The 12,810-nt window shown below is 46.5% G+C and overlaps 1 protein-coding gene across 4 annotated transcripts in view; it reads right to left on the bottom strand.

The window, feature by feature from the left end:
* ZFR2 (zinc finger RNA binding protein 2) overlaps positions 1–11,735 on the bottom strand; it is a 48,071-nt gene extending 36,336 nt beyond the window's left edge. For all 4 annotated transcript variants that reach the window (XM_053580017.1, XM_053580026.1, XM_053580007.1 and 1 more), the window contains exon 1: positions 11,614–11,735. In XM_053580017.1, the coding sequence (XP_053435992.1) occupies positions 11,614–11,666 (53 nt within the window). In that variant the 5' untranslated portion in view covers positions 11,667–11,735. The remainder of the gene's footprint in view (positions 1–11,613) is intronic.
* Between the last annotated feature and the right edge of the window lie 1,075 nt (positions 11,736–12,810).

The following is a 12,810-nucleotide window of genomic DNA, read 5'->3' as shown; positions in this document are numbered from 1 at the left end:
CTTTCTAGAGCAATAAAGTGACTATAATGTTAAGAAAGAAAGAAAAAAAAAAGGCAGCGCCTGTGGCTCAGTGAGTAGGGCACCAGCCCCAGATACAAAGGGTGGTGGGTTCAAACCCAGCCCCAGCCAAATTGCAACAAAAAAAAATCTGGGCATAGTGGCGGACGCCTGTAGTCCCAGCTACTTGGGAGGCTGAGGCAAGAGAATTGCCTAAGCCCAAGAGTTTGAGTTTGCTGTGAGCTGTGATGCCATAGCACTCTAAACAGGGTGATAAATTGAGACTCTGTCTCTACAAAAAAAAAGGAAAACAGATACTATGCTGATTAAGCTGAAGAGACAGTATTAGGTACAGACCTTCCCAGAAGCAGGACAAATAAAAGAATTTCCAACCAGAATCGGCTCAACATAGGGCTGCTTTTTTTTACTGCTATGAACAAAACTGGCCAACATTTTGGGAGAAGGGGCCACCTATATAGCCCCAGCTCTCTCCTGTTGCTTTAAGGGGCAGAAAAACATCCAGAGTCACCTCTATGCTGGTCTTCCACATGAGCCTCTCATGTCAACAGGAAGCAGGACCAGCCAATACGAAGTTCTCGAAGGCAAGTAGGACAGACAGCCAACCACAAGCCCCGGATTCCACCAATGGAATTAAAATGACAAGGAAGCCACTTTCTTTTTCTTTTTTTTTTTTTTTTTAATTTTTACAATATTGGCCTTTTATTTATTATTATTATTTTTTTGTAGAGACAGAGTCTCACTTTACCGCCCTCAGTAGAGTGCCATGACGTCACAGGACTCACAGCAACCTCCAGCTCTTGGGCTTCCGCGATTCTCTTGCCTCAGCCTCCCGAGTAGCTGGGACTACAGGCCCCACCACAACGCCCGGCTATTTTTTGGTTGCCGTTCAGCCGGGGCTGGGTTTGAACCCGCCACCCTCGGTATATGGGGCCGGCGCCCTACTCACTGAGCCACAGGCACCGCCCTGGCCTTTTATTTTTAATATCTATTATGCCATGAATTCATAGGGAAAAGGTTCAAGCAGCTCAGGGAGGTGCCTTGCCATTGAATGTGACAAAGCTTTGTATGACTATTATGCGATGAATTCATGGGGAATAGGTTCCAGCATCTTATATTATTGTTACATGGGGTCTCTTGGTTATTGTGTGCTATGCTGTATGCCTATTATGAAATGAATTCATGGGGAATAAATAGGTTCCAGCAGCTAATATCATGGTTCCATTGGTTCTCCTGTGTGCTATACTATATGCCTATTATGCCATGAATTCATAGGCAACGGGTTCCAGAGCTCAGGCTCCTTTCATTGGTTCTCACAAAGTGTGCTTCTGTGGGTAGAGCAGGCTGGCGTTTCAGCTGAACCCAGGTACCTTTTTCTTTGGCTTCTTTCTCTTTATGATCATTTTCCTTCACACATTTCAGGAAGCGATCTCTGCTCTTAGAGTGCTTAATATCCTCAATACTAACATTAATCCTCTCAGCAAGAATTTTGCCCTTGTTTATTTACAATAGTGCCAACAGCATGCTGGGTAACACTGTAGACTCTTCCAGTTTTGCCATGGTAGCATTTGTGTGGCATGCCTTTTTGAATAGTACCCATTCCCTTGATGTCTACAATATCACCTTTCTTGTAGATTCACATATATGTGGCCAAAGGAACAACTCCATGTTTTCTAAAAGGCCTAGAGAACATGTATCAGGTGCCTCTCCTCTTTCCTTTTGTGGTTGTCATTTTGGTGAATTACCGGAAGATGGCGTCTCCAGCAGAAAGGGGAAGCCACTCGCTTTTAAAATATTTTTTTTTGAGACAGAGTCTCACTATGTCGCCCTTCGTAGAGTGCTGTGGCGTCACAGCCCACAGCAACATCAAATGCTTGGGCTTAAGCAATTCTCTTGCCTCAGTCTCCCACGTAGCTGAGACTACAGGTGGCTGCCAGAACACCTGGCTATTTTTTTTGTTGTAGTTGTCATTGTTGTTTTTTAGCTGGCCTGGGCCGGATTTGAACCCACTACCCTCAGTGTATGTGGCCAGTGCCCTGCTGACTAAGCTATGGGTGCCACCTGCCACTTGATTTTTAAAACATTCTTTCCAAGGGCCTTAGGCCATCACAGTTCACTCTGCTCTTGAGAAGAGAAACTTTTTTTTTTTTTTTAGAGACAGAGTCTCACTTTGTCACCCTCAGTAGAGTGATGTAACGTCAAGCTCACAGCAACCTCCAGCTCTTGGGCTTATGCAAATCTCTTGCCTCAGCCTCCTGAGTAGCTGGTACAACACGCGTCTGCCACAACAGTTGGCTATTTTTTTGTTGCAGTTTGGCCAGGGCTGGGTTTGAACCCTCCACCCTAGGTATATGGGGCTGGCGCCCTACTCACTGAGCCACAGGCACTGCCCATTGAGAAGGGAAACTTACCAAGTACTTAACCTCATGCAGTAGAATTGGCTTTTCAAGACACAAAATGCTGCAGAGGCTCGGCGCCTGTGGCTCAGTGGCTAAGATGGCAACCACACATACCCGAGCTGGCTGGTTCAAATCCAGCAGGAGCCCGCCAAACAACAATGACAGCTGCAACCAAAAAATAGTCGGGTGTTGTGGTGGGCAACATAGTAGGACTCTATCTCAAAAAAAAAAAAAAAGAAAAAAAAACGGGCAGTGTCTATGGCTCAGTGGGTAGGGCGCAGGCCCCATATACTGAGGGTGACGGGTTTGAAACCGGCCCTGGCCAAACTGCGGCAAAAAAATAGCAGGGCGTTGTGGGGGGCACCTGTAGTCCCAGCTACTCGGAAGGCTGAGGCAAGAGAATCGTCTAAGCCCAGGAGTTGGAGGTTGCTGTGAGCTGTGTGATGCCACAGCACTCTACCAAGGGCAATAAAGTGAGGCTCTGTCTCTAAAAGACAAATAAATAAATAAATAAATAAATAAATAATTTTTAAAAAGACTCACAACATACAAAAACAGTAGGTACAGAATGTCCATTTCCAACTGGCAGATACCTTGGTACCTGGGGACATACAAGGAAACAATTATCAATCTCTTGTGAGGCTAACAGCATTGAAAACCAGTCCCTTAGATACCACTCAGCTACTTTAAGAAAAAGGAAGTATGTTTTAATGAGCCTATAGGTGGTACCAAAAAGTTCTTCCTACAAAGATTCAAGAGTATCTTGAATAAACAACACATTTCAGATTTCAAGTGTCCTACCTACTGAAAAAGACATGCAGAAAACAAAGAAGCAAAAAAACCCTCATGTTTTTGCAAAGTTCCCTAATTTTAGTCTGAATGAGATGGTACCACCTAGCTTATGTGAATGAGCCACCGAACAACTTAGAGCCTTGATCAAAACAAAAACTGGGTTTAAGGACCAGTTGCGATGGCTCACACCGGTAATCCCAGCACTCTGGGAGGCCGAGGCAGGTGAATTGCCTGAGTTCGAGAGGAGTTCGAGACCAGCCTGAGCAAGAGTGAGATCCTAAAAACAGCCAGGTGTTGTAGCCTGTATTCCTAGCTACTTGGGAGGCTGAGGCAAGAGAATCACCTGAGTCCAAGAGTTTGAGACTGCTGTTAGCTATGATGCCATGGCACTCTACCAAGGGTGACAAAGTGAGATTCTGTCTCAAAAAAATAAAAATAAAAACTGGTATTTACTTCTTTTTTTTTCTTTTCTCTTTCTTTTTTTTTTTTTTTTTGAGACAGAGTCTCAAGCTCTCACCCTGGGTAGAGTGCCATGGCTTCATAGCTCACAGCAACATCCAGCCCTTGGGCTCAAGTGATCCTCTTGCCTCAGTTTTTCTATTTTTAGTAAAGACTTGCTCAGACTGCTCTCCAACTCGTGAGCTTTTGCTCAGGCTGGTCTCCAACTGGTGAGCTCAAGTAATCCACCCATCTCAGCCTCCCAGAGTGCTGGGATTACAGGGGGAGCCACCATGCCTGGCCTGATATTTACTTAACACAAAGGCCTGAGAACCGTCTTAAACAACTAAAGCCAGTCAAAATGGAAGGCTCTTCCTCCTAGTTGTGAAATGCACAGTTTCTTTAAATCATCAGACATATTGGCTCGGCGCCTGTAGCTCAGTGGCTAGGGCACCAGCCACATACACCAGAGCAGGTGGGTTTAAATCCAGCCTGGGTCTGCCAAACAACAATGACAACTACAACCAAAAAATAGCTGGGGCTCAGCACCTGTGGCTCAAGTGGCTAAGGCGCCAGCCACATACACCTGAGCTGGCGGGTTTGAATCCAGCCTGGGCCCGCCAAACAACAATGATGGCTGCAACAAAAAATAGCCGGTGTTGTGGCAGGTGCCTGTAGTCCCAGGTACTTGGGAGGATGTGGCAAGAGAATCTCTTAAGCCCAAGAGTTTGAGGTTGCTGTAAGCTGTGACGTCATGGCACTCTACCAAAGGTGACAAAGTGAGACTGTGTCTCAAAAAAAAAAAAAAATCATCAGACAGGGCGGTGCCTGTGGCTCAAGGAGTGAGGCGCCGGTCCCATATGCCAGAGGTGGCGGGTTCAAACCCAGCCCTGGCCAAAAACCAAAAAAAAAAAAGAAAATCATCAGACATATCTATGGCATTGTCGTCTACATGATCTTCTCATTATTAAGTTTTTTCAAACATCAAGCAGAACTCACACCGTGGAGGCAGATGTCATATGTCCACAGTTCTAATTTGGGGCTGGTCTTTAAAAACTAGAACATTTCACACAGAAGGGGGTCTGTGAATTCCCAGCCCACATGACCATAACAAGTTGAAGGTTAACAAGCTGGCCCTTGCACTCCCTGGTTTGAAGTTTCATAAACTCTCAACTTACAAATATAAAATACAAAGAGAAGGGACATGGGGTTTACAAATGCCCTTCTCATATTTCCCTTATTTTTCCAGGTCTATCTATTTATTTATCCAGACCAAGGGTCTTTGTCCCCTAACCATTATAACCACAAAAAAGAACACCAACTACACTCGACGTGAAAAAATCATTTTCCAGGGTCATTTTAAAATGCTTTAAAATTTGATGTATTTCTTTTGATAATTCTAGATACACACACTGGTAAACTCAAAAGACAAAATATAAAATAAGACTAAAAAAAAATCCAGAAACAGAATCGGCCTATGGAAAAAAAAAATACATTTCTTGGGAAACCCTACTTCAATGTTTATGAATTAAGTTTTGGTTCTAAAACAGATAAAATGAAAAATCAAAATCCACACTTCAAACATTTTTAATCTACCTAATTCCTTGTGATATGCCCTCAGATAGCATAGTTCTGTCATTTAAAAAGGTTTCCTGAAAATATACTTAAACCAAGTTTTCACTTTCATTCCAGAGCAGCCTCTCATGATTCTCTCTTAAGGAATTCTTTCAATCCATCCCAGACACACATTTTAGCCTTCCTGAGAAAGGCCTTTAAATAAATGGCAGCAAATTCATCTGCCTTGCTATTCCAGAGTCAAATCCCAGACAACTCCATACTCGGACAAACGGGCAGTACAGTCACTTATTAGGATGCCACAGTCTCAGCTGAGTGGCCACAGCCCTTTTCCTGGATGTTTAGAGCAATGCTACTTTTGGACATGGTAGGGGTGTGTCCCAGCCCCTGAGAAAGCAACATGAGATTCTCAAGGGCAGCCTATGCTTCTTGGACCTAAACGGGGTCAGGTTTCCTCGGGAAGGGCTTGGAGAATACGGGAGGGCAGACATGGAGACTGGGCTAGGTATGACAGGTGGCAGGCAGGGGTTCCCTGAGTGTTAACAGGCTATCTCTGTCTCTGACACTGGCACTGCCTGGGCTGTTCCATGGGCTCCTGGCCTTTCCTAAGCTATCTGCTGTCTATGAGAAAGATTACTGAGAGGTACAGTTGGGTTATCTTTACTTTCCCCATGACACCCAACTAAGTGCTTTCTTGGCTTTCCCACTCTGGAGGGAGTTTTTTTATTTTTTTTCTTTAGGCAGAGTCTTACTATGTTGCCCTCAGTAGAGTGCCATGGCATCATAGCTCACAGCAACCTCAAACTCTTGGGCTAAAGCAATTCTCTAGCCTCAGCCTCCCCAGTAGCTGGGACTACAGGTGCTCGCCACAACGCCCGGCTATTTTTTTGGTGCAGTTCTCATTGTTGTTATAGCTGGCCCGGGCTGGGTTTGAACCCGCCAGCTTCGGTGTATGTGGCCGGTGCACTGCCCACTGAGCTATGGGTGCTGCATGGATTTTTGTTTTCTTCTTGTCCAAAAAGTATAACCCTAGGCCACAAATCTGACCAGGCCCAGGTCACCATGTAAAGAATGACAGTAGCCAGCAGGCACAACCTCTAAGCTGATGTGGCCAAGGCTGGGCTGGCCACTGTGACTGTCTGCCTAGCCTCAAGTATGACCCAGTGTAGGGCAAAGTGCTAGCTTGGGAGCCATACAGCACTGACTCCTATCTGGACCTGATCATTTGCACCATTGGGTCCCTACAACGGTTACTGCATCCCTGAGCCCCATTTTCCTCACCAGCAAAATGAGCATCACAACACTCACCTCGAAAGATTACTGAGGACTCAACAGATGTCCTCCATTATGTAAGGCTGAGACTTACATAATGCAGAGAACCAATAGCAGTAATCGCTATCATTACCCACCACCAACAGAGCTGCAAGGGATTCCAACCACATCTGCAACTTCCTGACATGTTCCAGAGGCAGGAATTCAGCTCAAAGTTCATGCTGAATGAACCAGCTTATAAAGATAGAGCAATCAAGTATTACAGCCAAATCTAGCAGTCCTTGTATTCAGATTTAACAAGAATGCAAGCCAATGAGGTGGTTTACGCCTTTAATCCCAGCACTTGGGAGGGCAAGGTGGGTGGACTGCCTGAGCTCACAGGTTTGAGACCAGCCTGAGTCAGAGTGAGACCTTGTCTCGAAAAATAGCCAGGCTGACAGCACCTGTAGCTCAGTGGGTAGGGCGCCAGCCACATATACCCAGGCTGGCAAGTTTGAAACTAGCCTGGCAAGTTTGAACCCAGCCCGGACCAGCTAAAACAACAATGACAACTGCAACAAAAAAAAATAGCCAGGCATTGTAGGCGCCTATAGTTCCAGCTACTCGAGAGGCTGAGGCAAGAGAATCAGCCCAAGAGTTTGAGGTTGCTATGAGCTGTGATGCCATGACACTCCACCAAGGGTGACATAGTGAGACTCTGTCTCAAAAAAAAAAAAGAAAGAGGGCGGCGCTTGTGGCTCAGTTGGTAAGGCACCGGCCCCATATACCGAGGGTGGCCGGTTCAAACCCAGCCCTGGCCGAACTGCAACAAAAAAATAGCCGGGTGTTGTGGCGGGCGCCTGTACTCCCAGCTACTTGGGAGGCTGAGGCAAGAGAATCGCTTAAGCCCAGGAGTTGGAGGTTGCTGTGAGCTGTTTGATGCCACGGCACTCTACCTAGGGCTATAAAGTGAAACTCTGTCTCTACAAAAAAAAAGAAAGAAAAGAAAAGAAAAATAGCTGGGCATTGTGATGGGCACCTGTAGTCCCAGCTACTAGGGAGGCTGAGGCAGGAGTTGAAGGTTGCTGTGAGCTATTATACCACGGCATTCTACCAAGGGTGACAAAGTGAGACTCTGTCTCAAAATAAACAAAAAAAAAAAAATAGAAAAACTCTCAACTAATACAGGCTGTGAAAAGAAATAAAAATAAAAATAGAAAAACTAGCTGCACTGTGGTGGGCACCTGTAGTCCCAGCTACTCAGGAGGCTGAGGCAAGAGGACTGCTCAAGCACAAGAGTTTGAGGTTGCTGTGAGCTACGACACCATAGCTATGTTGCACTCTACCCAAAACAAACAAACAAACAAACAAACAAAAAAATGCAAAGACATAGCCAACTGTGCAATATCAGTGAAACTGTGACAAATGACAGAACTGCTAAATGAAGACAGAAATGTAACGGAGACAGCCAGCCTGTCATTTTCCACTGGTCTTGACTTCCAACAGCCCGCTTTCAGCTTTCAATATTCTCATAACTGATGTGATTTAAACATGTACAGGCCCTATTGGACTTCCTTACTTGCTCTTGGCCTCACAACTAAAAACTACACTCAGTGCTAATTAGAAGCACTTTCCAATTCAATTTTCCATATGTGATCAATCCTTCGTTCTGAATACTTATGGCACTAACTTGAACTCTGGCATATACCTGTAATCCCAGCACTTTGGGAAGCTAAGGGGGAGGGTCATTTAAGGCCAGGAGTTCAAGACCAGGCTAGGCAATACAGTGAGACACCATCTTTACATAAAACAGAAAAATTGGCTGGATATGATGGCATGTGCCTATAGTCCAGCTCCTTGACAGACTAAGGTGGGAAGATCAGGAGGTTAAGGTTACCATGAGCTGTTATCAATCGCACTGCTGCAGTAAGCCTGAGTGAGACTCTATGTCTAAAATAAATAAACAAAATAAAACTCTTATTATAAAAGAGATTCATACAACCATATGAAAAATAAATTATAATCAACATTATCAATAGGTACTTATAAACTTTTCTATGCCTTCCAGAGTAAATATGTATCCAATTCCTACTGGTCTACAGCTAAATAGTTCAGACCTCCAACCCTACTTAGAGATGGCAACATAAGGAATGTTCCTCCCACGGCTATGGTTATCAATTTTATTTTTTTACTCTGGGTGCAGCGGCCAGTTATTAATTTTGTTTACTCCAGGCACAGTGGCTCACACCTATAATCCTAGCACTTGGGAGGCTGAGGCAGGGGGGACTACCTCAGCTCACCAATTCAAGACCAACCTGAGCAGGAGTGAGACCCTGTCTCTAAAAAATAGCCAAGCACTATGGCAGGCACCTGTAGTCTCAGCTACCTGGTAGGCTGAGGCAAGAGAATCACTTGAACCCAAGAGTTTGAGGTTGCTATGAGCTAAGATGCCACAGCACCCTATTAAGGGTGACCAGGTGAGATTCTGTCTCAAAATAAAAATTATTTTTTTATGGTTATCAATTTTATAACCCAAGAAAATCCAATCAAAACTTCCAAGAAATAAACTGTTATTTTTGTTTTGGTAATTCATTAAATGAGCTTTGTAAGTACTGTTGTCCAAATGCCACCATAAAGTTAGTTCTCACAAAATCAATTATCTAACCGGTTTTTCTCTGGCACATTATCTAAAACATGTATACTTTAAAAACCAAAATTTCTTTCCATTTTTTTTTTTTTTGTAGAGACAGAGTCTCACTGTACCGCCCTCGGGTAGAGTGCCATGGCGTCACACGGCTCACAGCAACCTCTAACTCTTGGGCTTATGCGATTCTCTTGCCTCAGCCTCCCAAGCAGCTGGGACTACAGGCACCCGCCACAACGCCCGGCTATTTTTTGGTTGCAGTTTGGCCGGGGCTGGGTTTGAACCCGCCACCGCCACCCTCGGCATATGGGGCCGGCACCCTACTCACTGAGCCACAGGCGCCGCCCTTAAAAACCAAAATTTCTAAGCAAAATTCATTTCCCCCAAAAGAGATGTCTGGTTAATTTAAAATCATTCACATAGGCCGGGCGCAGTGGCTCATGCCTGTAATCCTAGCACTCTGGGAGGCTCAGGCGGATGGACTGCTTGAGCTCACAAGTTCAAGACCAGCCTGAACAAAAGCAAGACCCTGTGTCTACTAAAAATAGAAAAAAAACTAAGGCAAGAGGATTGCTTGAGCCTGAGTTGGAGGTTGCCGTAAGTTATGACACTACGGCATTCTACCCAGGGTGACAGCTTAAGGCTCTGTCTCAAAATAAATAAATTAATTAAATAAAATCATTCACATAATGCAGGTTATCTAGTTTCAAGGTTTTGTGAGACTGAAATTTATTTTGATATGATCCACATGTTATTTTTAGCTTTAGTTAATAGGTACTCTTTTTCTCAAAGAATAACACACTCTCTTGGAGACAACTCTAAAGACAGTCTAACTCCACATTTGGTTTGTGGCAGTTTCATACCTTGGCTACATGTATATTGTATTATCTAAATCATCAGAATATAGACAAGAGCTACACTAATATGTGTAAGTACAAATTCGAATCAGTAATTCAATAGATGACATAAACATCTTCTGAAGCTCAGTAACTACCTATTTGAACAGTATAAACATTCAATTTCTCCTCTGAAAGATAAAGTGATTTTCCACATCTGACCAAAGAATGCACTGGCAAAAGAGAGAAAGCAAAAAGAGAAAGAAGTTGGGCGCCTGTGGCTCAGTGAGTAGGGCGCGGGCCCCATATACCGAGGTTGGTGGGTTTGAACCTGGCCCGGTCAAACTGCAACAACAACAACAAAAAAAAGCCAGGTGTTGTGGCGGGCTGCTGTAGTTCCAGCTGCTTGGGAGGCTGAAGCAAGAGAATCGGCTAAGCCCAAGAGCTGGAGGTTGCTGTGAGCTGTGATGCTACAGCACTCTACTGAGGGCGACAAAGTTGAGATTCTGTCTCAAAAAATAAAAGAGAAAGAAATTGTAAGTTGGCGGCGCCTGTGGCTCAAGGAGTAGGGCGACGGTCCCATATGCCAGAGGTGGCGGGTTCAAACCTAGCCCCGGCCAAAAACCACAAAAAAAAAATAAAAATAAAAAAAATAAAGAAAGAAAGAAAGGCTGTTCATCACTCTCTATCCATTCCTCCTCCGCTCCCCACCCACTTAAAAAAAAAAAAAAAAAAAGAAATTGTAAGTTGTTTCTGACAATGGGCCTCTGGGGCAGAAAAAAAGAAAAAGAGGCCCAGCTTGCACGTGTAATCCTAGCAGTCTGGGAGGCCGAGACTAGAGGATTGTTTGAGGCGGGGAGTTTGAGATCAGTCCAAGAGTGAGGCCTGTCTCTACTAAAAATAGAAAAATTAGCCAAGGTACACGCTGCCTGCAGTCCCTGCTACTCCGGAGGCTTAGGCAGGAGGATTGTTTGAACCCAGGAGTTTGAGGCTGCAATGAGCTATGATGATGCCTCTGCACTCTAGTTCAGAGTGACACCACCAGACTCTGCTCCCCGCCAAATCTCAATCCTCACCCCTACATCCTCTCTGCCCCATCCCTCCCTCACCCTCCTAGTTCCCTGTCTTCTCTTCCCCATCCCAGGTCTAGTCTCCTGCGAGATCAGGTCCCCACCAGGACTCTGCTTTCTTCTCTCCTACCCGCATCAGAGTAGCTCCTGCTCCCGCCCCTCTCCCTGCCCAGCACCCTCCTAGGCCTCTCATCATCTGATCCCCAGGGTCGTCTCCTGTCCCCTGCCCACCGCAGTCCCCTGCTCAGTGTAGGCCCACCTAGAGCACTGGGTTCCCACCCGGCACGGCTCAGGTTTCTCCCCCCACCCACCGGCCTGGGACTCCTCCCACGTCAGGAGCCCTCTCCTTGCTCCTGACAGGCACAAGTCGGCTCCTCAGATATATCCTGCGAGATCAGGTCCCCACCCAGGACTCAGCTCCCCATCCCGCATCTCGCCGGGTTCTGACCAAGAGAGCACCGCGCCGACTCCTCATAGCGCGGCTTCCTCCGGGCCTGGGGTCAGGGTCAGGGTAGGGTCCAGAGCCAAGACAGGGCGCGGGGGGCCGGTGAGGGGCCAAGCCAGATGGGTGGCCTGCGCTGCGAGGCCTTTACCTGTGCTGCGGGTTGTCGTCCACCTCTGAACTGTAGTAGTTACTCGCCGCCATTTTCGCGTCTTACCCGAGCTCCGTCAGGCCGGTGACATCACCTGCACTGCCCCCGAGCCGCGAGCCGGGCCCCGCCCCTGGTGCAAACCTCCCGCCTTCCAGCCTCTCTGCTCTGGGGGACTCTGTCTAGAGCCCCGCCCAGCGGAGAGGCCCCGCCTCCTATCAGAGTCCCGCCCACTCAGGTGGGAAGTCTTATTCACGCAGCGCCTGCCTCCCTCAAGTCCCAGCCCTTATTCGGAACCCCGCCTTTTAACTACTCAGATGTGGGGGTCTCTGCAGGGTAACCTTGGGAAAGATTTCTGAGACTTCCTACTCAGGACCTGATCCTTCAATCCTGCAGGATCCTCGGGACCACATGAGTGTGCCCATCTGCATGGAGCTCCTCTCGCAGCGGTTCTCAATCTGTGGGTCGCGACCCACAGGAACTGTATTAAAGGGTCGCGCGGCATTAGGAAGGTTGAGAACCACAGCTAGAGGATGGGTTTTCTTTTTGTCCCAGTCAGGTGGGTTTGAGAGCCCTGCTGACCACCTTCTGGCTGGGTGGATGAGGCCCTGCTGACATGGCCAACTTCTGCTTGTCCCTTTAGCATCCTCTGGGTATCAGCCACTAGTGGGGTTTCTAAAGGCTCACTCAGTGCCCCAAATTCAAATATTCAGTGCCTCTAAATTGATGATTCTGAAACAGGGGCAATTTGCTAAGGGCAGCTTGAGAATGTATGGAGACCTTTGTGGTTGTCAACCAATTAGAGGGGATCCTGTTGCTGCTGTCATTGAGGGGATGGAGGCCAGGAACACTACTTGGCACCCTGCAGTGCCCCAGGACAGCCCCGCCACAGAGAGTGATGTGTGTGGCCTGGCAGGCCCAGGCTGGATTTGAACCTGCCAGCTTTGGTGTATGTGGCTGGCTCCTTAGCCGGTTGAACTATAGTCACCGAGCCAATGTGGTTGGTTTTTTTAAAGTTTTTTTTTATTTTCCCTTATAAATTTATGCTTTTAAGTTGATCTACCACAAATTTTTTTTTGTAGAGACAGAGTCTCACTTTATGGCCCTTGGTAGAGTGCCATGGCCTCACCCAGCTCACAGCAACCTCCAACTCCTGGGCTTAAGCGATTCTCTTGCCTCAGCCTCCCGAGCAGCTGGGAC

This window comes from Nycticebus coucang, chromosome 2 (assembly GCF_027406575.1).
Source record: "Nycticebus coucang isolate mNycCou1 chromosome 2, mNycCou1.pri, whole genome shotgun sequence".
Taxonomy (NCBI): domain Eukaryota; kingdom Metazoa; phylum Chordata; class Mammalia; order Primates; family Lorisidae; genus Nycticebus; species Nycticebus coucang.
The sequence above is the reverse complement of the archived record's forward strand: the minus strand, read 5'-3'. Positions and strand labels throughout refer to the sequence as shown.